We start from the raw sequence: 26,964 nt of genomic DNA, 5'->3' as shown, positions 1-26,964 counted from the left end.
CGTTGACACCACTTTCCTGCTTGGCTGCAATGCTTGCTGATGGGAGATTTTGGGGCTGACCTCTTGTTATGAGCGGACATTACACCCTTTTTTCAGGCTTGCACAGAGCAAGAGAGAGCTACATCAGCCATGGATTACATGTTATTTTAGCCAGCACTGGTAAAAACCACTATCCTCTTTTCATTGAAAATAAATGGTCGCATTTGGAAAGGACTTCATACGGATTAAAAAATAAAGTTGTGTTTAGGTATGCACAATAATGACAGCAGATATTTGCTTTAAAATTAATTATGGTATTGGCAGATATGAACATTTCTGCCAATGCAAGGGATATTTTGGAAATAAATTTTGGCCATATGCACAAATAAGTTTGAGGCTGGACCAACAGACCTATATTGGCTAAAGTCTTTCTGTATCCCCCTTTCTTAAATTTTAAAGTGTGTCCCAAAAACTGAAGTTTGTTTTCTTTTTAACCATAAACTTTAAACTGTGTCTTAAGGACTGCAGTTTTAGGTCTTAACTATGTTTATATATCCGTACTGTTACTGGTAACAGCTACAATGAATTTGTAAATATTGGCATATCGAATAGTGGCAAAAAACTGTATTCACTACAAATTGAATTTTCATTTAACATGCAACACAATGATCTCCTGGTTTATACTGTTCTGTATATAATTTGCTGCCAACAAGTGTACCATGTCACTTAAATTGCTATTGCCTGCAAATAATGCTAATTGTATATACCTTCTGTCCCTTATTTAATTTTTTTATTTAGATTTTATTTAGTTATGCTGTTTAATTCTATTGTTATTTTACCACCTTTCTCCATTGTTGTGTTGCTGCAATGCCAGAATTTCTCCTCTGGGGATCAATAAAGTATTATCTTATCTTATCTTGAAGAGAAACAGCTTAAGTGTTATAGTGAAACGTTTCTGCTGCTGCTTTGGTTGTAGATGACATTTTGAAGTCCCATAAGCATGGAGGTGACCTTAGAGATAAGCATATAAGCACACAAGCACTGGTATAAGTTTGTCCTGTATGAATGAAAACTTGTGGAGGCTTAGCATTCTGGCACAGTGCAAGCATAATGGGGATCAGCACGATGGTTAACCTGTTTACTTCAAAAACTAATGGAGGCAGAAAATTTCTTACTGTGTTGCTTGCTCCTCATGCTAACCCTGTTAGCATGTCACACACCCTAAACCCCACATGAAGTTTAAACAACTGCTGATTGTAATATAGCTCAGGCCAAATGCTGCTTCTGTTTCTGCACCTTTAATAATTTTACTTCATGTGAACTATTTCAGGAACGGGGGGGGGGGCATAAATCTCTTGCCAGCCTTGTCCAAACAGACCTTGTTATAATCAGAGCATTGCAAAGGTCTTAGAGTGTGTGACTTGTGTTGAACTGTGACAAATTGTTTGTTTGTTTTTTTTATCTGCCTGTATAAAGTCTTCAAAGTCTTGTCATAGTCTTGAAAATTAAAGGCCTCAGTTTCCAGACTTTTCTATCAGGCTTAACTACACATAATATTGAACTTTATTTCAATAAGGAGAGACTCAATACAAGTGACAAAATGTATTTAACAATTTTTAATGAAAGAGAAGTGTGCAATGCGTTTGGTGATTAAACTTCATTGTGATGACTCTGTGTGCTTGAAGGTGTCGTGAGGCTAGTGTAGTGGATAGGATAGGATGCTGCCCTATGGAGTCTAGACTCTGGTGGTGGTGTTGATGAGGGATGCAGTTTCAGATGAGAAGTAGACTTCTAAGAAGCTGGACCAGAAACTAATGTGGTGTTTTGGAGGAGGAGACTGAGGTATGTAGGATGAGATGAGCAGAAAACCTTGAGGATCTGGACTAGATGAACTGAATGGAGGTGGCTGGGGTGGAGGTGGTTTGCAGCATGTACACTGAAACAACAGGCTGACTGTAAAAGAGAGGATGATGACTAGAAACGGCCTTTTTACTTGATCTTCCGCTGAGCTCCATTTACTCTGTATTAAACATTTCCTTATCTTGAGGTCGCAAAAGATCCTTAGAACAAGAACAAGATAAAAATTATTTTAAAAATGGTTGGCTAATGTAACAAAAACAGCACACATTTTTTGAGCCAAACACACAAAGCTAATGTAATGAACATGTACTCATGAGACAGTTTTTAAGAAACTACTATCAGGAGAGTTGGCTCACAGAATAATGGTTGAGTGAGACACAGTTAATCGGACACATTTCATAATTGAAGTAATGCAAAACTTCTGAGATTTTACTCAGTTGTGTTACTGGATGTTGTAATATTTTTGTATAAGGGTTATCTTTCCTTAAGGTCCCTTCATGGACAGCCAACTTGACTTAAAGCATGGTGCCATGATGTCATTTCTACAGTTTAAGCCTTACATTGATCCTAACAGTAAGAGGCTGGATTCAACTGAAAATAATGAGGAACTTGCCTTAACTGAAAAAGAAAACTCATTTGATATGTTAGTGTGGATATTTTGGGTCTTACGTATCACAACACAGAACAGTTGCTCCTCTGTTGCAGCCCATGGTCTACAAGACCATGACCAATGCATGATGATGCATTTAGTTATTTATTTTTTCATTTCAGGGTCTTGTGTGTGTTTTTTCCCTTCCACTGGGGGGGGTTAGGGGCGTTGGAGGTAGACACGCAGAGCTGGTTGTGGTGTGGTTTTGGCATACATGTGTTATTCATGTTCAAACATTGTGGTCGTCTCAATCCATATTCATGCTTTGAAAAAAAGAAGGCTGGCTGTGTGCATGGAAGTATAGTATCCCCTATCAGGTTCCCGTCCTATAGCAACCACAGACAGAGAGATTCAATTATGTCTGCTTTGGCTGCACTGGGCATGTGTGGGTGTATGCCTGTGATTCTTAGTAGAAGGATGTCCTGTACACAGGGGTCTCTGTTAGTTATGATAGTGTCTCACAGCTTCTTTCTCAGGGGATCCCAGTTCTTTTTCAGTACTCTCTCCGCCACACTCTTTCAACACTTACTCTGGCCGGGTGTCATCGCCAGGTCTAGCCCGGTGTCATTGTCATGGCTGGGCCTTTGATCGTGGGAAGAAGTAGAGCAAGAAAGTGATACAGAGATAAATAGAGATGTTCTCTGGCTTTCTACATTTCCTCTCTTTCCTCTCCCCTGCTTTGAAGTCGTTCTCTGTGGAGCAATTGCTCTTCTGTCTGTCCATTTTTCCACATTCTAGGAGCTTTTAGTTTTCCTGAAACATACTTCATGTTCATGTCCCTTGTTGACTCAACATATTCATATCGCCTAATAACTGTCTTCTGTTGTTGTTGTAATCATTTGTTCAAACTACTGTAGGTCTGCAGGCTTGTGCAATAATGTCCAGCCCCTCTCTCTCTCTCTCTTTCTCTTCCTCCTCCCATTATTTTACTCACCACTAAGAAAAAAACTTAAGTTTGTTGCAGATGGACAAGAGAGGACGTGCTGCATGTTAATTGTAGGCAAAATATTTCTCCTGCTTTAGCATAGTGTACATATATATCTCTCCAATCTTTTAAATACCTTCTGAAACATTCATACATCAGTAAAAAAGTCACTAATATCAGATTTCAGTCCATCCCAGGGTTTGGGTCATAAACCTAACCCACATACTTCTTGACTTGTGAGTGAAATGTGATCTCAACACAGAGTATGTTTGCAACTGATGCATGGTCAGATTCTTAGTCTGGTTTGCTCTTTGGTCAGGTATCTCCTATTTTTATTTTTATTATCTACTTTAACTATTACATATTAATGAAGTATTAAGCAGGTGCACCATGTTGATGTGTGTTACTGTCTTGATTTTAGAAGATACTGTAAAATCCAGATTATAAACACCTCTGTATATAAACTGTGATAACATTATTGGATGCATTTTTGGGTGTCATTGGCAAGAACATGTGTGGGGGTGGGATGGCAGCTGCGCTTTCACGGGCACCTGGCCAATTTAGGTGCTTGTCCAGACACTGAGAGCAGCTCCGTGCTTTGTGGAGGGGTCAGCTGGGAAAATACTTGGAGAGATGGGGCATGAGCCTGGTGCAGCCCTAGACTATGACCATCAGGAGGCTGGAGCAGTACAGGTCCAAGGTTGACATGGCAAAGTGTCAAACCGGCATATGCTCCCATACCTGAGCTGACCTGACCGATATGTAATCTGCAGTCAGGGTTTTGGAATCTCCTAAGGAGAAAAGGCTTTTAACTCTCCTCCTTCATAGTAATTTCTTTTTTGTTTGCGAGGTCGACAATGTGCATTTCCAGTGCAGCTATGTCACTCTTTAGTCTTAAGTAACATCTGTTTTGGCTGTATTAATGCCTTTACTATTGCAAAATGGTAGTTGAGCTCTCAGCCTCCATTCATTGTCGTTAAACTGACTCACAGCCAGCAAATCACTCCGCTTTCTTCTGCCTGTCACATGCTGTCCTTACTGATGAGTGTTTCTAGTCAAAGCAGCACTCAAGGTAAACAGTAACACCAATGGCAAACTTCCTATTTTCTGTAAATGCATAATCATGACCTTTTGAGGAAGAACAGAGGTAATAAGTGGTGCCAGACCCCGCTGGTCTGCTAATGTGTCATTATGTATTTAATCAGGCACCTGATTAGCAGCACATGGGGGTACCAGAAGCTCAAAACAAGACTCAATAGCAACAGCAAAATAAGCTGTTTAGCATTGGCAGAGAAGATTTGGCACATATTTCATGGGTGCAACCCACATACTCAGCTCTGCTGCTCATCCCACAAATGCATGATCCTTATAAATGTGGCATCATTTAAAAGGGTACAAAACAGGGTTTCCAACGCTTTAAGATTTATTACCAAGGAGCATTGTTAGAACAAAGAAATAATGTACCAACACAAATTGCCTTACTGTTTGTTTTAAGTTTATGTGTGCGTGTTTGTGTGATCTTAATAGATCAGTGATGAGGCCACCAATGCTTTTCATCCTAATGGATTCCATCTGACCAATCACAGCACAGAGACATGGTTACAGATAAGCCGTTGTAGCTGGGGAGGTTCCGGTAAACAGCCTGTGATAGCCCCCCTCTGTGTCCCGCACAGCTCCTATCAGCAATCAGCCAGGGTTAATGGTGAGAGCCTGAGGCGGGCTGATTGGAGCCAGGCTACACATCAGTCAAGACGAACTCGGTATCGACCATATGCCGGGCTGCAGCTATTCGAGTTCTTTTTCTTCCTGACCGCAACACGTGCGCTACAGTTCAAGAAATCAGACGTGTGATGACTGTATCCTGATGATGACATAAGACATAACTCACTGTTTCATCCTTACCTGTTGGCAGTCAAGTGTTGGTGTGTCATGCTTGTAGACCAGGGATTCTCTTGGATAAAGTGAATCACAGTTTGACCTGGTTAATCAGATGAACTGTGTGCACTACAGTATGTGACCTTTCTGATCAGATCAGAAGGTCAAGATCTTTCTTTCTTTCTTTCTTTCTTTCTTTCTTTCTTTCTTTCTTTCTTTCTTTCTTTCTTTCTTTCAGATCAAAGCACTCCCGTTCCTTCTCCCCAAAAAGAAGAAAAGGAAAAGAATTAATACTAATGGCGCTGGGAGCAGAGGAATAAAGCATTGGGGTAATTACCCAGCAATCACTGCAGCATTCCGCAACAGAGGGGGGCAGAGATAGGGGTCTTGAGCCTAAAGAGCATGGACATGGATCAACTTGGCCGGCACTCACAGAAACACTCACGCTCACGTACAGCTCTGCTTGCACAAGGGCAATCCGTCTTCATCGAGCCGTCCGGGGTCTGCAGAAGTCTCTCCCTGCTCGTTTTAGCTTTGTGGTCAACCAGGAGAAATCACTATGAAAACAGCACTTGCTTAGTCTTTCTTGTTGTTTCTCAATGTATGTCTGCAGTGCAGTGGTATGTGTGCATATGTGAATGCTTGTGTGTCTTTGATATGTATGAATGCAGTGGTGGGTCTCTGAATGAATGACTTTTTGCAGGAATGTGCAGAGAGAGGGGGAGGATGTCTGCTTGTCATATGTTGAAGTGCAATATGCAACCCCCATTGCCTGGATGTGGCCTAAACATTCATGATGATAATCACAGCCTGATTGTGTGTATGTACACTTTTGTGTGTATTCCTCAGAGATTAGTGCTGCATATTCAGAATAAGCCACATGTTACAATGGATGTACAGAATAAGGGAATGTATAATGTTTCCTGTTTGCATATGTGTTTCAAGTATTATACAAACTACAGGCCTCTCTCATCAGGCTCCTTAAATATTTGGGTTTCATTAACTGTAAATTGCTAAAGTTTTTTTCAAAATTAGAATAAAATGAACAATCAAACAACGAATTGTTTGCATTTACTGATTAAAGGTGTGTAAAAAAGAATAATTGCAACTCTTGAGATAACTACTGCACACTTGTTGCTCACCTTGCCTCTAAAAATGTTTTCCTAAAATGCTCGATAATGGTTTTAAATGATGCTTACAGTGTTTGAATTTGAGTCTCTTCGCAATCCTGTGGTTTCCTCATTACTTTTAAATGAAAGTACTGTTTCAAGGTTCAATGACTTGGGTTTGTGTAAACGTTTTAAGTTATGCAGAACATGACTGCAATGTGCTTTAAGTCTCCACGCACTGTTGAAATAATTCAGTGAACCCTGCTCTCCTCAGCACCTGGCTGATGATGGCAGCTTGTCTCATCTGTTTAGATCTTATCCACAATTCTGCTGCTTCCAACTTTTTTTCCTCATGCAATCTCAGGACATGCTGGATATCACAGTCTGGCTGCAGACTGTACATCTCTCATGGCCACTGTCACAGACCAGTCATTTGAGATGCCGTCTGTGTCACAACAGAAGTGCCGTAATTTGCCAGTATAGCATATTTCCAGTTTTAGATGAAAAAAAAAAAAAAAAATATATATATATATATATATATACATACATATATATATATATATATATATATTTATTTATTTACTTATTTATTTATTTATTTATTTATTATTTTATTTTATTTTTTTTTTACAAAGTCTGGCAGTAACATTCATGAAATAAAAACATTGCAAACATTAGAGGTTAAGCAACATTTCATACATAAAATAGTGAAAGAGGTCAGGGGTCTAATCTGGGATAGAATTACATATTAACTCGTTTTTCGGAAGTAAATACATGAATGGTGGCTCGCTTAAGCTTCATTAGTTTTTGCTAAAGCTAACATAGCTAAACTAGCTTCTTAATTTCAGTTACTACAGAAGCCAATGTAGCTAAGCTAGCTAGCAAATGTAGCTAAAGGTAATGTAACTACATAGATAACTTAGATATGTAGCTTACGTAGCTGCTTTGTGAGCTCAGCTTTAGCCATGTTGGCTAAATAGCTCTGTTAGCTATATACTTATATTAGCTATATATGTAGCTTACGTGGCTAACAGCTACATTTGCTGTGTAAGAACTTCTTCATGGAGGACAAGCTTTTTTTCTGTAAGCAGACTGTTTACTCGAATTTTTAAAAACATTTTGTAATCGGGACTTTGCAGATAAAGTTTGCTTAAAGTGGTTCTAACGTGTTACCTTAACCCCAGGCATAGCCCTAAGCAGAAGTTTAATCTGTTGTGTTACAAAATGTAGTGGTGTCTCAAACTGTATGCAAGAGGGGGACGTTGGAAATAAAAGGTCAGCAGCCAGACCCCTCCCTAGGGAAAAAAAAAAAAAACATAAAAAAAAGAAAAAGAAAGCTTCGACCATTTTAGGAAGGCAGGTTTATGTTTTAAACAGTCTATATTTTCTGAAGCTGCAAAAACTAACAGGATTTGTGGTGCTTTAGTAAGCACAACATTTGGCCATCATTGCTTAGATTTTAATAGATCATGTTTTTGCTAACCTTAATGTGTCCCCTTTGTGCAGCTGGGTCCCAGAGAGCTGACCTTTTTATCCTCTTTATGGGGGGCCTTGGGTTTAGTGTCTAATTTAGAAGAAGGAAGAAATCTTTGTAAAATTTATATGAAAACCATCACATTATGAATACTTTTGTGCTTACAGTTTGTTTCTCTGTTTTTATATGGCATACTTTTCCCATATTTTTGTGTTTTTATGTGCATGTGCACATGCATTCATATGAATGTGATGAACACAGGGCACCTTTGTATTGCTTAATAAGTGCTGGTGGATACAAGCAGAATGAGTGTTAGGTCAACTGAGAGGAAGCTGCTGAGAGAGTCATAGGCCTCAGTGGTAATCAGAGTAAAAACCCAGTGAAAATTCTGTCTGTTTAATTTTTTACCCTTGTTTGACTTTGACTGATCTTTTTTTCTTTCATTGGCTGTAAATTTGGCAACAACCTGCCTGTTTGGCTGGGTCTTGCCTGTGCAAGGTCCTTTTTGGTTTGAAGGCAGAATAAAATTGTAGAGAACAGCTTAGATGATGAAGAGAGATGTGCATGATTGCTAGCACACAGTGCAGGTACAGAATGGCACAATACATGTTCTTGTTCTGTTGATCCCTGGCTTTTTCACAAGCGTTGGCAAAATGATCAAAAGAACAAACACAAAGCCTCTTTTTGATTACTTCATCATAGAGAAGGATTTACAACTTTTGTGTTAGGACATTTGGGAGGAAAAGAAATCAAAACATTCTTTCAGAATCCATACAATGACCTTTACATTTCCCCATTTGGGAAAGTGTAGATGATTTCAGATCCTGAGCATCGTGCCTTTTGACCCTCCTTTCTGCTTCTTCCTCTCATGGGCACAACTCATCTTATGAGGTCACAGCGCTCAGAATTTTTGCTCGATAACAGATGAGTAATTTCTCCTCAGGCAAAACAGCGTGACACCAGGAAGGTCATCCGAGGGAAAGGGGGGAGAGGTGTGATTTCTTCCTTTTAGGGTCTCTGTGTCACGTTGCACCACTGTACAGTCGACTCAGCTGTGTACAAATTTCTGGTGGGGACTACTAGTGTCAGTTTTTTTGGTACGATGTGTGCAACTTTGCCTGTTTTTTTTTTATAATACATCATGTATTGTTTTACCCTGTCATGTAGTGATGACATGAAGATGTTGGATGACTTTAATGCAAGGTTTCCTCATTCCTTTTCAGCCTTCACTGTGCTCACAAAGTGGATTGCTTAAAGGGGAAATAAAAGCATAAATTAAACAAATTTTTCATTTGGAGTTTTCTCAGTAGATTTTTTACTGCATACAAGGGTGGGTATTGCCACGTGGGGGCGCCAGCTTACACAGTATATGAGCATCCACAGTTAGTGTGTCCATGCAGTTCTGTTTCAGAGGCAGAGAAGGGATGACGGTGAGGAGTGTTAGTGGGACAGGGGTTAAATGAAGTGCATGCACACCCTCCTCACACTGGAAAAGGTCACTGTCTTTCCTGAACCTCTCAACCCAAGCTGTGTTTCTCTTTGAAGAGCCACATCTGAGTGCTCTCTACAGGAGGAAGTCCTTTATTGAACTCTGAATCAACAAGCTCTAATGGCAGGAGATGGGAGAAGTATGCAGTTTAACGTGCTGAAGTACACTGTAACACAGAGAAGAATCATAAAATTCCAAGTTTAATATGTACATGCTTTACTTGGATTGCAGTTTGTGATTGTAGAGTACGTGAAGTAGCAATTTGATATTTCCAGTTTGGAGTCTTTCATCATGTTTCTGTCTGACTTTGACCTAGATTTCTCTGGGGAAGTACACACTGTATTACTACATATCGTCCAGTTTCGTGCTCTGTGTATTTGCCTGCGTGCCCCTGCCTGTGTTCACATGTGTGCCGGTGCCAGAATCTTTGGGTTTTACAACTGTCCCTGTCATATTTTCAGAGGTGATGACAAGTGCAGAGAAATGAGTTGCCTTTCAGAAAGGGTGAGCAATTATTGTTTGGTATTTTTATTGGTCCAAATGAGTTTTAAAAATACAAATGATTGTATTTTTATGGTGGTAACGCTCCATGCTGGTCTCCTTTGTGTTGTGCAGAAATGACTCCCCAGAGGCCTCAAATATCTACTTTTTAGTTTGGATGGAAGACAGACGGGTGGACCGGGTTTGTGGTTTTGTTCTGAAACAAACTGCTTTAAGATCACTATTTGTTTTGCCAGGGACATGGCCCGATACTGTTTCACTAACATTTCTCCCAATATATCAGAGCTTTGCTTGTTTTAAACATTGCTGTACTCTGAAGCTCCTTGTCTGCATAGACCCTTTATGTTTTACATGATTTTAAGCCCTGATATTTTCAGAAATTACGTTTCATAAATGCACATTACATTGACAGGAGTTGTCTTTGTCCTCAGATAAGATGCTTTTTCACGCTGTTACCTGCTGTGTTGACAAGTTAGCTCTCTGCAGCCTCTCATTTTGAAGGAAAAGTCAGCACAAAGTTGGGATGAAAGATTTTGCCCTCAACTGACAATGTTAGGAAATTTTTCAAGAAGTATCCAGCTGCAGACCTCTTTGGCAGTTTGGGCTCATCTGTTGCAGACCTGTACAATGGAGTGATCTCGACCATGGGAGTGGAAGTAATGTACTAACCCTTGTTAGGTTTTCCCTTAATTTATGGAGAGTTTTTTATTTTGTTTTATCAGTAAATCCTCAGTAAATTTTTGATATTTACTCATAAAATTTTGCTGGTGTGAGAAATAGCCACTTACTGTAACCTCTGGCAGCAAGTGGAAAATATACGTTATTCAGAATGTCTTTCTTGTTCCTGCTTGGGTAATGAACATCACTTCTTGCCCTACCATAGAGATCTGCAGCCAGATCTTGTGAAATTTTCAGTAGCAGTTCATATGTGTAAGGGGCTGCAGACCCTTGACAGAGAATTCGGTTTTATTTTGTGGTCACAGTTCACTTTTAAACTACACACGTGTATAAAGCCATACTGTTTTAACCTCCTGAGGTCTTGGCTTTTGTTTTGAATTCATCTCTAGTTTCTCCCATTTATTTGGGATTAGTAGGAATTTAAAACATCTGCATTGTCTTTGAATGGGATTTTCTTGGAACGTTTCCTTTCCAAAAATTCACACAAATTACCTCAAATGTCAGAGAAGTTATTCTAAAACATATTTTTGAAGTGTCAAAAAAAGTACACCAAAATTACTTCAAAATGTTCCCAAATATTTCAGCGACTTTACCATAATGCCCTAACATTTCAATGAAAAATTTCAATAACATGTTAGTTCCTTAAAAAAAGACAACAAATTTCAAAGCAAATTCACCCAAAAATACATCCATACGCCCATATGCAGAGGCTGCAGTACTCGACACAGGATTGAGTCCTGGTCCCGAAATACCTTTTTTAAATTCCTCTCCGCATCCTTACTTCCCACATACCCATGTCAGTTTTAATCATCAATCTGATCAACATGTATTTTATGTCAAAAGGTTAGTTTGGTTTTAGAGCTTCAACTGTCAATACTAAAGTCAAGGTTTGTATTGGGTAACCATGCATCAGCACCCCCTCTTTCATGGAGAACCTGGTCTCATCTTATCATCTTGTTGATAAAGTTATCAGAGTCATAACAGTGTGGTTGTAAACAGTTGGGGGGCTGAGACAGACGTCTCAGGAGGATACAGACTCACTGAGACAGACAGTCCACACCGCAGTGCTTGGTTGCGCTATCGTTGGTGGTCTGCTGAAGGGGAGGTGTGTGTGGTTGGAGAGTGGATGACATATGTACTGTGGTGTAATGATAAAAGCCTGTGTGCAGGAGAGAGAGAAAGAGAGAGAGGGATGCGGGAGTATAGTTTGAGGTAGCGTCACACACTAGGAGATAAAATGAATGACTGCTGTTCTCATCATAACAATCGAGCTACTGGAGGGGAGGCCCCCCTCTCTCTCCCAGTAAGGCAAGCAGCTGCCCCCTGCTTCTTCTGTTCGACAGAAAGCATTTCTCTTCACTGAGTGTGTTTTGACTTTTGTTCAGAATTCCTCACCCTCTTTCCCATATCCACCACTCGCGTCACTCTTTCTCATCTGCCGGTTTAAGTCGTGTTGGCCGTTTTTCTGCACAATTTCACAGAGAGCCCAGTGACGAGGCTAAATATTTCATCAGAGAGTTGTTATTTTGTCAGAGCAGGCCAAAGCAAACTTATGGCTAGTGAAGAATGTAATCATTTATCTAAGACCAGAGGCAACACACTCAATTAAACCTGGAATAGGGCCCTATGGTACCCATAGTGACAGCCACAAGGCCGTGGTTAAGTGCAAATGTATATGTTGCGGTACATATATTTAGGAGAACAAGGTTATGTCAAAGCCTCTGAGCTGCTGCAAGAAGAAGCCAAATGTTTAGTTTGTTTGAACTTCCTCTTGTGCTTACTGCCGATGTAGATAAGCACGTTTAGGCATCAGACTTGTGTAAACGAGAGGGTGCACGCTGGTGCATATGATGCGGAGATCATAATTGTTATGGATCAAACTTTAGTGTGCAAGTATGGAAGCCTTTGGTGGACATGTACCTAAGCAGTTTATTTCACACAGCTTTCCTGATATATCTTATACATCCTCAATTCCAGAAAAGTGGGGACACTGTGTGAAATGTAGATTAAAACAGCATGCAATGATTTGAATTCGATGGCAGCCACACATTTTTTAAAAAGTAGGGATTGTGCCATGTTTACTATTGTGTTTACCGTTCTCTTCTTTAACAACAGTTTGTAAACATCTGGGAAGTGATGAGTTTAGTTGCTGGAGTTTTTGGAGAGGAATGTTGTCCCATTCTTGTCTGATGTAGGATTCTAGCTGCTCAAAGTCCTGGGTCTTCTTTGCTGGATTTTCAGTATTATGACTTGCTAAATGTTTTCTGTTGGTGAAGATCTGGATTGCAGGCAGGCCAGCTCAGTACCTGGACTCTTCTACTCTGAAACCATGCTGTTGTGATGAATGCAGTATGTGGTTTAGCATTGTCTTGCTTAAATATGCAAGGCCTTCCCTGAGAGAGGTTGTTTGAATGGGAGGTTTTGTTCCTCTAACACCTCAGCACTGATAGTGCCTTTCCAGATGTGTAAGCTGCCTGCACCATAGACACTACTGCACCTTAAGAGATAATATAAAAAATAAGTCAAGATCTGGAATAAAAACTCAATATTTGTTATTTTCATCGGAAAACTGACGAAGTAAAATGGCTGGGGGCACAGAATAACCTGGTCATTATGTTCCATCTTTGTCCTGGGTTAGGTTATTTAGCCTGGGTTCCTATTCACGTTTTATAAAATGCATGGATCCATGTCGTCTCAAGGCTTCTGTACTGAAGTGCCTGCATCCTTTGTAAAGTGTTTCTTCAGCCTTGAATTCTTGTCTTACATACCTGAGGCAATCATGATTTGCTGGGAATTTTATCAGAATTTGGTAGTGTCAAGCTTTCCCAGCATTCCCTGAAGGGTCTGATGTCCCTATCCCTTGTGGACTGACCTACCAGAGCCCTTAGCTCAGTAGTGTAATGACTGTCATTATAACCTATCAAGATCTGCTGAAGGCTTCTGGCTGCTTTTTCCCACCCTACCCCCCTTTTGCCACTTCCTCCATTGCCAAAATCCAAGATGACTCCTTTGAATCTGTGTTCTCTCCCTCCAGGGAGCAAAAAACACCAAAGTCTTCAGTCTAATTGGATTCATTTGTAAAACAGCCATGAAGATTTGGACATTATCTGTCTATGTACCCATGACTGGAATGCAGATTTTTCTCTGTACCGGACATTTCTGTCCAGTCACAGATTCAGTTCAAATTTGGTCTCATGAATGCCTGAAGTGCTTTTCTTGTTTTTATTGCGTTTGCATGTTCATTAAATAATAAATTATTTTCCATGCTGTGTCTTTCTAATGTAAAGCATCAGACCTAATATGAAAAAGGACCAGTTGGGTCAAAAGTAGTATTAATGCTTTGCAGCAGTGAGTGAGGAAGACTGAGTTGGAGACAGGAAACACATGCTCTGTGCCAGTCTGCAGGTCAGAGTCTCACCACTTTTTCTGGGAGGACATTAATCAGAGTTTTGAACAACGTACAATGTGGTTGTTGAATTTAAAAGACATAAACAAGTCACCGTTTCCTGTCCCCAGATGTGCTGTCTCTTTGTAAGTCTAATTTGTAGACCTCTGGAGTCTCATTGCACTGTGTCCTACCCCAGCTGCATCTGCGAGTGTTTTCTTTGGTACAGCCTGGAGCATTTTGTGTTTACGTGTTTGCCTGTGTGGCTCATAGTGCCTGTGCATCTGTCTTTGTGTGCATGTGTTCTGTTTTGCATATGTCCATCAGATAAAGGCTGACAAAAACCACAACTGGCTATTACACCACCACTTTATCGACATGAGGTTAGCCACAGAAAGGCAGATGAGACACATAAGGCCCAAAGTGAAGGAGCAAAATTAACTCTTACTATGACCCCACTGAACTATTACTGAAAATGTTTTTGTTACACTATTCAGTAGGGGTGTAACGGATCATAGAGCTCATGGTTCGGTTCATACCTTGGTTTTGGGGTCACAGTTCAGTGTGGGTTTAGTTAATCTGAAAAAAAGGAACAGAACACAAAGTCCTGGATTTACAATTCTTGGCTTTTTAAATTCATTACTTTTAGGCTGAGTAGTCTAGAGTATAGGCTGGTCATGCGTGTTTCTTTTTCTTCATCTGTCATTTAAAAGCAGTTAGCAAACAGTTACAAGCGTTACTGACAACTACATTGGTGGGTGATACTATCATCTGTGATTGCAGTTTTTCTCCCTTAAGATGTATTCCCCCTGGGACTATGTGCACAGAACCGTGACCCGACATACAAATACCATTATACCCTAACTAGTCAGTGGCTTTATTGCATATCATGTCCTTGATTCAAGCCACATAGTTAGTGCTTTCATTGTTGCTTATCTTTGAGATGCTTGGCAAAAATAAATTAACAGCAGGCATCTGTAAAGCCCAGCCCAAGACTGAGACAGTTATTCAGAGTCTTGATTCATCGTCTTGAAGGATCTGCAGTCATGAGGTCAATGACTCTTTAAGAGTAAGACTCTTGACTTCTTTAAGCAGCATCAAGTTCAGCCCATTGGCAGTCCACATGTTGATAGTCAGGAGTCAGAAGTTACCGTATGTTGACAAAGGGCTGGCACTAATGAAGTTGGGGGATGCCAGGCTATCAAAGTGTAACAGTCTTTATTCTATGCTATTTGTAAACTGGTAAAAGTACTGAATAACCCACACAGTGAGATTTTGTATTTGGTCGTAGCGGAAAAGTTTTCTTTATAACACTCAAGAAGCTATGATGCACCCTTTGAAATTGAAGTTTAAAAAAGATATATACAGTATATGCATGTCTATATAAAATAAGGGACACTGTGAACAGTAAATTTTAAAAACAGGTCTAGGATATTTACTGTAACAGCAGTTAAATATGTGAACCAAGCTGTGAGATTACAGTAGAAAATTGAAATCCAAAAATGGTTGTAGTGTAAAGAGACAAAGATTTTAACTGGAAATAAAATCAAGGTAGAGTGGACCAATACAGAGTAACAAAGTGGGTTGTTTTTTTACAAATTACATATATATATACACTCTGTGTTTGTTGAGTGGTCACCCTGCATCATATCTTTGCAAAATAGCATTCAGAAGTGGAAATGGGGTGAACAAGGTAACAAAAAAAAAAAAAAAAAAACACCAACAATGGCCCACATGCAATTGTCACTTCAATTATATCTATGAATAAGATAAACAGTATATTGTGAGAGCCAACATGCCAGGGACAGTGGGCATTGTAGATGTTTTTTCATCTGTCTTAAAAAGAAAAATAACCCTAAATCTTTTTTTTGTATCAAATATTAGCTTGAAATTGTATTGAAATGTACCTGAAAAGATATAAGATCTGATGAAGCTAGCGGCACCCATCTCAAAGCCACCAGCTTCCTTAGATGGCAATGAAGTCAAAACATAAATTGAACAAGTAAGTTATTTAAGTTTTCACTCCCCAAATGTTTTCTTTAAAAAGAATGAATAAGAGCTAGAGAAACCAGTGTTTTACCAGGGTTTAAATGTGTTAAATTGTAAACTTCAGTACTTTAATGTTTGGCTTCAGAAAGTCTGATTTGCCTTTGGAGCCAGCCACTTCGTTTTTTAGCCTCCAAGGATGCAGCTTTGTTATAGCAGGATCTCCAGTCATGCTGTAGGTGCACTATTTACAAGATTAACAAGTCTTTTGTGCTTGGTATAAAGTTGTCTTCTACTAATCCTTTAAATCTTTGTAATTGCAATATCATCAATATGTTACTAACCTCGACCCCTCTTGTTCTCCATCTTTGTCCTTCTTTCCCTAGATTGAGAACCTGTTGGAGCAGTTGAAGGATAAGGACAAACAGCTGGCTGGTTTGAGAGAAAGGGTCCAAGGTCTTCAAACTGACTCAAGCAACACAGACACAGCCTTGGCCACACTGGAGGAAGCCCTATCAGAAAAGGTACTTAACAAGTGAACTTGGAGGCAATGAAAAGCTTTGACATGTACAGTGCTTAACAAATTTATTAGACCACCCTAACCCTAACCAAAGTAAGGTTTATGCCATAGCTGCCCTAAATTAACAGCATTGGTAATTACCAAAATATTTTTTTTATGTTTCTGCAATGGTTAATACACCAATATGTAGAAGCTCTTTAACCCAAATGATATTTTTAATGCTAAAAAATAATTTTTATTGTTATCCATGAATTTTCAAATTTACTGATTTACAAAAAAACCTGAAAAAACAGTAAAGCACATTATTATTTTTTGATTAATACGTCAAATTATAGTTATTTACTTGCATTCCTGAAGAGAAAAATGAGTTTTAGTGGTTGAATGTTATGCTTGATTAATTTCTGACTTCTCAGAGAAGCCCAGTGAGCCGGCTCAAATTTGGATGAATTCAGTTTGAAATCCCTCATTCCTGTTCAAAATGGTAAAATAGAGAGCTCACTGAAAATGAAAGAGTTCGCATTAAAGCACTTCATGATGCTGGATGGTCTTTGAGACAAATATGACAGATGGTCTAATAAATTTGTTAAGCACTGTAGCTCTCTTTGAAAAGTTACTGGATGTATAGTAGGAAGACTAATCCACATGCAAAACTTGTGTGTCAGGTGTAGACACTAAAAACTCTCAAATGAAACCATTAGACCACCTCTTGGTCTTGAACCGCCTGGAAAATTTTACCCATGGAGGCATGCTGGCCTTTCAGGAAGCTTGTATACAGCACACAGCTTAATTAAGTTGCCTTTGCTATGACTCACTGCCATAATTTACTGACACAGACTCATAATTTATAGACTTTGGGCCACACTGGATGATGTCCTGTCTGAAAACAGTGAGAGAAAGAGAGAGAGAGAGAAAAAGACAGTGTGAGAAGGGAGGTCTAAGGTGAACATAGACTGGAAGATTAGTCCTTGTCTGTAGCTGAGCTTAACACAGGGAGGGAATGATCTATAGAATAAGAGGGCGATACAAGAAAGTAAAGGGGAAGGAAAGGAGGGTTGGAAAGAAGAGGCACAGGCCTGATGGAAGAGGTGGTCTGAGAATTAAGGGAGGAAGAGGTCAAGGAATGCAAGGGTGGGGGCAGAGTAAAAAATTAGTAACTTCTGTAAGACATATGAAAGAAGAAGAAAAAGCAGAACTGGCAAGAAAATACAGTTAGTAAAGGATTAGACAGGAATGGAAAATCAGATAACACGGCCAAGAACATATGGAGGAAAAAATGGTGTCCATGAGGGAACATAATGAGAAAGACAGCACTGACACCACGTACTGTAAAGCCTGAGGGCCTGATTCACCAAGAATGGATTGCAGCCACTAATAGCTCCAAAAATTGAGCATCATTTGCTCTCACTATCTGCTATGCCTCAAGGTCTAATTTACAAAGCATATAGCACTTTCAGAGTTCAGTCGCAAACACACCCAAATAATAGTCCTGATCGGTGCAGTTTGTACTTTTTGGTGCTTAATGTGGAGAGAAGCTATCTTCACCTTTACTCTGCATGATGCTGCACTCTGATACCAACAGAGCTCCACATCTTATGCCCACATAAGATGATTCCCCTGGAGGTAGGGCACATTTGTCGAGTTTACTGTGAGGCCACATTCAAATTTAAACAAAGTTTCCATCCTGAATAGTGCAAGGAAGAACAACATGTAGAAAAATCAAGAGAATGATATTGTATTAATGTCCAAGTTATATTTAAAAACTGTATTTAATTATTTCTAAGTCATATAGGGGAAGACTCATTTCCCAATCACTTGAAGTTTGCAGTCGACTTCTCTTATAAATACTGCAGCGCAGTTACAGATAACACTTATCGGACATTTTGACTCCAGCTGTACATGGCTATTAGCTCAGTGTTGAACTGGACAATATTAATTTTTAAATACTGTCAAACCATCCCCAAATTTTACTGGTGTATACGTTGTATATGTATTTACTGCTAGGTGTTTAAAGAGTGTGCATCTGTACAGGCGTTTCGTTCATTCCTTTAACAAAATGCCTCGGCTCAAACCCCCCCCCCAAGTTTATTAGAGCGTTGGAAGTGATTTATAGTAGAAGCAAACATTGTTTTCACCTCTCACAAGTAAACTGAGTTTCATCAGGATACAGGATTAAATTAAGTTTCTATTATCATTCTCTTTCAGTGGCACATATGCTCACTCTTCTCCTCCCTCTTCCCTTCCTTCTTCCTAGAGGTAAAATGAGAAATAATAATCCAAACTACTATTATAGAATCTGGAAATTTAAAGTAATGTTTATGTGCCTTTAAACAGATAATACGGGTCTTAAATATGATATATTTCTGCGTTGTACAACAATGGCAACGATTAACTTTATGCACATTTTACATAACAAGAAATAACAAGGTAAATTTTAACATGTATAAAAAGAGAGATACTTTTTCAAAATGGGGCTGATTCGCATTAAAAGGTGCCCATTTTTACAAAAATGGATGCATAGACTCTTAAATACATGGAAACAGGATCAGTGTACAGAGGCGCTGTTTGCTCTGCAGCACAGTTAAGAGTGCCTTTAACTCTTTCCATGTTGTTTGTCAATCAGGTGTTTTTTTGTTTAACTGGCACAAAAGCTTTGCAATCCTTTTTATAAACCAGGCCAATAATGTGAAATGAGCACTCCTGGTCTTATGTTGGGTTGATGAAATATTATGATTGCATATACAACACTAATTCCATAAAAGTCTGGCCACTGTGTAAAATATAGATGAAAACAGATTGGTTGATTTGTAAAAATACAAAAAAGGGGATGCTACACAATAGCTAACATGTCCCTACTTTCTTTGAGATATGTTGCTGCCATCAAATTCAAAATTGGCTAATGTTTTTAATGACATGGTATGATGTCTCATTTTCAACCTCTGATATGATGTTAACATTTTAATGTGAATAAGATATGGATTTATAAGATTTGAAAATAATTGCTTTCTGCTTTATTTACATCTTACACAGCGCTCAAACTTTTTTGGAATTGGGGTTGTAATTCTGTTCAGCTATCCAGTGTTTCCTCCCTGAATGATTGGTTCTGATGTTGATAAATACAGGTAAGAAATACATTACTATGTTGGAAGACACATTGAATTGCAGTGACTGCCATGTGAATTGAGGTGAACCAAGCAGACTAACTCCATATGGATGGACGGGTGAGTGGATGGACTGGATGTTGGATGTTGGTCATAAACATTCAGCGTTTGTTGTTTTCTGGCAACATGAGCGAACAGCTGGTCTCCATAAAGCCTCACCTCAACACAGCAGAGCTAGCATGCTTCCACTAACACTTAAAGATGAATGGACTTGTTGGCCACTGCTGTGTTTTGTTTTCGGTAAAATGTACTGCTTTTCATCGAACAGGTTATTCACCCAGTAAAACCCCACTAATTTTCCAGTATTCCTTGTTGCTTTCAAGAAGCTGGAATGCCAGTGGTTTTTGTTTTTCATGTCAACACAAGCCTTTAGCAATGTGTTTATGAACTTACACCAAGGGGTTACACTGCTCCAGTGATTTCTAATTGGAGCCAGGATTGAACGCACAGCAGCTTTGGTGTTATATACCTCTCAGTGGGGATGTCAGATCCTTGTCTGACCATTAACTGTTCCTTTAACTGACTGACCCTGACACCAGAGTGTCTTCTTTTTGGTTGATTTCCTTTTATGCTTAAGGTTGTTGTAAGCACACATTTGTTGGTCCTGCAGTCTAAAGAAATGATTGCTTTGGCATCGCTGGATCAAAAATGGTTTCCATTTACGTGTTTGTTTGTACTGCAGGCTAAAAGATGAATGCTGGTTTACTTTTTGTTGGCACTGACTGCTGATAAAAAGTTTATAGAGTTCTCAGTTTGGACAGATGTGGACGTCTACATGTTACTCAGTGGCTGCCATATTGTAATGCGATCAAATGTGCAAATAGTTTTAGTGTTTATGTTTATGCTCTTACATCTGTTGTTCAGTATTTCTGTTTGTCATTTGTGCTCTGACCTGCCGGGAGCATGGCAGTGTCAGGAACTGAAGGTAGGTCAATAGGTTAGTGGGGAGATATTAGAAAGGAGCTTCTATGGCAGAATTTGACTCTCTGTCAGACAAGAAATAAATGCTGTTTCAGGCAGACACTGTAATGGAGATCTTGACCATTTAGAGCGAATGGTTTTACAGTTCATAAACACATATTTAAACATTTTTGGAGCTACTGAACAAGAAACACAGCATGAGAAGAAGGTCTGGTTGATGAAAGGTGCTGCACCAGTAAAAAGCATTGACAGTACCATGGTCTTTGCTGTAACATTAGTAAGTATAAGGGCTTTGGGGACGGGTTCAGGACTATGACTTAATGTTCTAAGCATTGCTGTGAATAAATGAATAGCAAAAAAAGGAGTCTTTTAAGAGAATGAGAGACATCAGTTGACTTTACTAATCTAATTAGTGATGAGAACCCAATATTTGAATAAAGTTGCATTCACATCACCTGTGTAGCATAACCAAGTTCAAACAATTCTTCCTGAGACCATCTCTTTAAGAGACCAAATAGGACTTGAGAAGGGTCCAGCTGCAGACCCCAGAACTCAGACACCGCATCTTTCAGAATGAAAGGGACATCATTTGACAGAACAATGTTTTAGAATTTATTTTAATCCAACATTATTCATAAACAAAGTGTAATAATTACATTCAGAACATATCCACATTGCAAACATTAATGACTAATCAGAATTTTGTAAATCAAACAGAAAATAGGTAGTATAAAGTACAATCTTATCTTTGTTGTCTAATTTCTAATTGAATAATGTATAAACCTATTTTAAAAGTAGTTACGCTAGCAGCTTGCTTTAGCTCTGTTTTCTTTTGCCAAGGCTTACATAGCTACATAGTTAACATTACTATGTCAGCCAATGTAGCTTATTTAGCTTTATCTAAAGCTAACAAAGCTAAAGGCAAGCCACTGTTGGCATATCTACTTCTAAAAAGGCTCTATCTTTAGCAAACATAGCATAATCTAACGTGGCTAATGTAGCTTTGTTTGCTTTAGATTTAGCTACATAGCTACTTAGAGTGTTTTCATGGAAGTCAAGCTTACTGTTGACTTGTCTTTATTAAACATTTTGTTACCAGGTTTTGTAGGTCCAGTTTTTGACTGTTAACTTTTAGGATCTTAACCCTTACCATAACGCTAACTGAAAGTTAGATCTGATTTTATTTTGAAAATTGTATCATGTATTTCCACTCTGATGATGAGGGCGTGTCACTGTATTGGTCTGCAAAGGGGGCATCTGAGATCTGCAGACCAGACTGTCTTGCCAGACTTTGGGGTCAAGATGTGGGCTTGTGCTGCACAACTAATCCAATTGCAATTGTGATGTCAGGCTGTGCAATTAAATCACACAATCACTTGAAAGGTTTTACACAAATGTCTGCAGAAAGGCCTTCAAATTTACAATAGTGCCTCTGCATTTGCACTTTGTAGAAGTACCTTTATTTTCAAAAAAGGAAACACTTATTTTTAAAGTTACTTTGAAAGCAGAACTACAGAAACTTCAGGTTTAGTATGTTTTTTATACTACTTAATGTATGTATGTTTTGAGTTGAGAAATACACATTTGAAAACTATCGTTTTACTGTTTATATTATTTGCAGTATTGTCCAGCATAATCACAATCAAACATTACCAAATTGGGTTGCACTAATCTGTGCCCAGATCCCTTTTGTGAAACCACCTTAAGAATAACAAGATAAGACAAAAGTGTGCTACAGAACTGTCAATTTTAGAGCAAATGACTGCCTGGTTAGATTTTGTTGAAAATGGGAAATCCAAGTAAAGAACAGCCTTCTTCTGATGATTAACAGAAATGATTGTTCCCTTCTCAGTGAGTTAAGTCACTCACTTAAATGTCATCATTTGATTAAGCAAAACTAGAGAAGGTCATACAACCCCTGCTGCACACCAGATGATTTGGATTGGATGTTACTTGTCTAAGCTGCAAATCAGCCATTTGTTAAGCTTGCTGCAAACAGCTAAGCCAAACAAAGCTGTTAAAATTGTTTTTTAATTCACCAGTCTCTCTGTTAAAAGACAAGATGTGAGTTTTATTCTGTTAGTAACAAAAGGACCGAGCATTAATGTTTTCACTAACAGTGTTTTTTTATCACCTAATTTTGTTTCTGTTGCCGAGAGACTTTGAAATGAAGAGCATAATGGCACAATAAACTTTCAATCCTCTTTTCTGCCTCAGCCCATCTGTTTACCCAGAAACCACTTCTGATGCAGCCTACATATAATTCAGCTGTGATGAGGAGAATGTTGGCGAGTCCCTCCGACTTCGTGGTCAATACAGGGTGTGTGTAATGTGTTTACAAGAGAGAGTGTGTGTGTTGCTAATCACACACCCTGTCACAAACCTGAACTTGGAGCCAGTCGCTCGCCACACTGCTGTGGTTCTAATTAACAGGCTAGGGAATTGTGCCTAAACCAAGCCCTGCTCTTTGGTATGTTGTGTATGTCTGTTATATTGTGTGTTTTCTATTGCGCCACACTTAAATCTAATAGAAGCAGGTTTTATTATCACATCCTGGTCTCTTTTCCTAAACCCCAAACATCCTAAAGATATTTCATCATGTGGAGAAAACACCCAGGACCTATTAGCCATGTGGTATCTTGCCCTCTCTCTCTTTCTCCTCCTCTCGCCCTCTCATCCAAAGCCCTGTATGCAGTTCGTAACTGTGCCAGCTCTAGTTACTGGGTGTATTTGTCCAATTACCCGTGGGTTTAAAGCTGCCAATCATGCGGTGATGCCACATCGTAAAGCCTCATTGCTGAGTTTTGCTCTTTGCCTAAATAAACACCTGAGTAAACACCTTGATAATCACTTCAGTCCACACCTTAACACACATATACACCATAATACACACTTAGTACACACACCTCGCATAGTCCACCACCCATGGTGTGGAGCTGGTCTCAGGCCAATGCCCAAAGCCGTGGTCCTCCCACTGTCCGACGTGATCAGAGAATGGAGAAAATTACCGTGTAAATACTCCAGTGTGGTTTATCAGAAGGCGAAGCGGAGCTGTAAGGAAGTGATCTCGAATGCTGTCCAATCTGTTCTCAATAAATCTGTCTCAACCCTTCTCCTTCCTCTCTGTCCTAGTTGGCTCCCATCTCCTCATGTCCTGGCTATTATTTATTGGACTATTATTTATGACGGGCATTTATGAGTTTGTCTTTGGCTGCACTTTGTGAAGCATGCTGGTGAGCCAATCCACTGTTAGACAGGCTCAGAAACTTTCAATAATGATCGGAAAGATTTGTAATCACACAGGACTGACAGTCTTTTGCCCTTGGAATAAAAAAACATCAATTCTAGGTTATTTTCATGTGATCTATCTTTGACACAAATGGTAGCTACCTCACCTCTTATTTCTTCTCTCATCTTTCTCTGAATGCTTTCTTTGAATCATTTTCTTGTTTTTTTTTTTTTTTTTCCGTTTCACTTTCAGGAACGAGTGATTGAGAATTTGCGCGAACAGAAGGAGCGGGAGGACAGGGTTCGGCTGGAGGAGATGGAACAGATGAAGAAGGAGAATCAGGAACTAAAGGACAAACTTTTAGCATTGCAACCCCAGAAGATTTCCCAGAGTCAGCTTGTCAACCCAAGCCCGATCCAAAACCAGAGGCCTGATGGAGAGGTCAGTATGGACTGTTTGCATGTTTCTTTACAAATCAGTGATGCGTAGAATAAATATTTTCATTCATTTGGTGTTTTTTTTTTTTTTTGTCGACAATCTACAAAATATGAGAAATTATCCAATTCACTGTTGGAAGAATTTGCATGTTGATGCAAAAATATTACACAACAGCTGTAAATTGCTAGTCTGGCATATGTGTGTCACTGCAGACACACAGTCATCAATATTTCATCGTTACCCACATTATAACAGTTTTGCACATGCAGCAACTCTTGTGCCAGCTTCTAAAACGAGGCCAAACATTTCACAGACACTATAAAACAAATAAGCCATATTTTTCTCAAAGCTTTTACTGTTCAACACTTCAAACGAACAACATGACACTTTATAATTATTTTTTATCGTACAAAAAGAATTTCAAAAAATTACTTTTACTGCCACTCTGCAGTGGTGTAATACGTTGCTCATACCCTGTATTTACACTGTTAACATCTACCGTAATAGTAATTCTACTCTTTTACCTCCCTGTGAGCATCCAAAGCTGTGTAAAAAACTCCACAGCAAAGGGCCTGCCTGCACTTTGTCCCACAGGATAAAGGGATGAATTAAGAGAGAGTGATTTATGGACTTAAAAGATCCCTCGATCTCTTTTGGGTGCCAAGTGAGAGGCCTCGCTCTCTCTTTTCCTTCTCTTTTTTTCTCTGCGAGGCTTACAAGCCAGGACACACTCTCGCCCTACTAGAATTTATGAGAATATTTTCTTTTATATCCATAAAAAGCACAGACACATATCATTCCTGTGAAATGATATCTTGTTGAATGTTGACACGGCACCACATGAAAGCAACAATGGCTCAATAAGTCTTTGCAGTAAACAGATTCACACTCTGACAGAAGTGTTGCCATAATTGGACTATTTTGTGTAGTCGGCAGCAATCAGGCCTGTTATGTAAACTTCATAGTCTTCAGAAAGACAGATGATGTTTGTGTGGCTGTGTTTGTGAGTATGCGTGCATGTGTCTTTGTTCATGAGGCTATGTGAGTGTTAGCTTGTCTTCATGAGTGTGTTTTACAGTATTTTAGTGCTGTGTAGTGTCACAGATCTTGAGCTTGTAGGCCAGAGGCAAACCTATATGGTGTCTGAGATTCAAATCTGACACAGACACGGGCAGAACCACCGTCAGGTACTTGATTTTATACTGATACTGTCAGTCTAAATACAGAATTATTGAAAATCATTTCCGAGGGTTAACCACTTGTGACAACCATCACAAATAAAAAAAATGACATGGCAATCCACTGTGGTGACTTTGGCCCTTTAAATCAATATTATTGATCAAGGAGTGGAATAAATGTGATATAAAGCAGTTGCTGTATTAATTTTTTAAGCGTCAAATCCAGTCTGAGTTCTGAAGTTTAGATTGGAAGTAGTTTTGCTTGAAAGCATCTGACAAATTAGTTTTTTACTGTGAGATAGCAACAGGGTTCGTATCGTTTGGGTTTTTGCTAATGCTATCACTAAATCAATACTTTTTAAATCTAAATGCCAGTCCCTAAATGATGTCTGACTCAATACTCTTCATTGAGTGAAGAAAAGCTATTGAGGTATCATAAATTAATTAGAACAGTGGTTTTCAACTGATGGGTCAGGACCCATCAGTGAGTCGCGGAGCAGTTTTCACTGGGTCATGAATGTGTGCCTGAAAAAAAAAAAAGCAGTGGCAAAAAATCTATGAAGTACATGCATCCATACCTTTTATTTCACTCTGTTTAAATTGTGTTAATGCGTAAATATAGATGTATATTATTACTGATCTATCTACTTTTTTTGCAATGAAAAGATGTTTTTCCTATGATAATGAATTAATTTCTGTAGGTAACTGTGTCTTCAGCAGGGCACAGACATCGCTTCAGCCAGCAAAACAATTAATAGATATCTGTGCTCCACCAAACTAGGCAAGAGCACATAAATCCCAAATAGTCCATAAAGTATTTATTGCGTTTCATCTGGAATAGCAGGGGGAAATGTCAAGGTGGGAAGGTACCAAAATAAAGCATTGAAACCTTTGTTGTGTTTGGGTCCAGTAGGTATCGGATGTGTTGGCACTGGTACTGTGTTGGTACCAGATTTTAATACTCATCCAAGGAGAAAAGATAAGGTACAAGTTATCGTCTCCTTGGACAAATTTATAAACACAAAATCCCATATAACTGAAAAACACAAACAACATAAAATATTTTGCATTCATCGCATAAGACTGGCATAAAACAATAAAATATTAAAACATTATAATGTAAAAGTATTTGGGATGATGTAAGGGGGGATGAAAACTTAAGACAAGAAATCATTGGTAAAAATGGCCAAGGTCCAGGCACTTCAGACTGTTTGATAAATGTCAAAGCCCTTTATTTAATAAAGTAGAATAAAACAAGGTGGCTTTTGCCCTCTCCAGTACAGGGCATTAGGATCAGGACCCATCACCACCTCCTCATGATTAATCTCACAAATATCTGAGCTTTATCAATCCTAATCAGAGTTTTTATGAAAAGTTGGCTGGTTTGGACTTGAGATGGAGCAAAGAATGTGATGGAACAAAGAGATGAAGCCATATTCTCCAAATTGAAAGCACATCTTAGACTTTTCCCGCATATTTTTTCTCATGCAACCCACTGAAAATGGCGATGTGACCCACTTTGAGTCTTGACACACCGGCTGAGAACCAGGGGTTTAGAGGGTACCAGAGGGGTTCCTAATGTCTTTCTTTTTCTTTATTTTAGTTAAAAT

At 39.0% G+C, this 26,964-nt stretch overlaps 1 protein-coding gene across 1 annotated transcript in view; it reads left to right on the top strand.

Moving 5' to 3' along the window:
• LOC121517063 (ERC protein 2-like) overlaps positions 1-26,964 on the top strand; it is a 238,706-nt gene that overhangs the window by 62,234 nt on the left and 149,508 nt on the right. Inside the window, exons 8-9 of the mRNA XM_041798572.1 lie at positions 16,297-16,434; positions 23,991-24,179. Of these exons, the coding sequence (XP_041654506.1) occupies positions 16,297-16,434; positions 23,991-24,179 (327 nt within the window). The remainder of the gene's footprint in view (positions 1-16,296; positions 16,435-23,990; positions 24,180-26,964) is intronic.

The sequence above is a fragment of the Cheilinus undulatus genome, linkage group 11 (genome assembly GCF_018320785.1).
Source record: "Cheilinus undulatus linkage group 11, ASM1832078v1, whole genome shotgun sequence".
Classification (NCBI taxonomy): Eukaryota; Metazoa; Chordata; class Actinopteri; order Labriformes; family Labridae; genus Cheilinus; species Cheilinus undulatus.
This window is presented reverse-complemented; position numbering and strand designations above follow the sequence as displayed.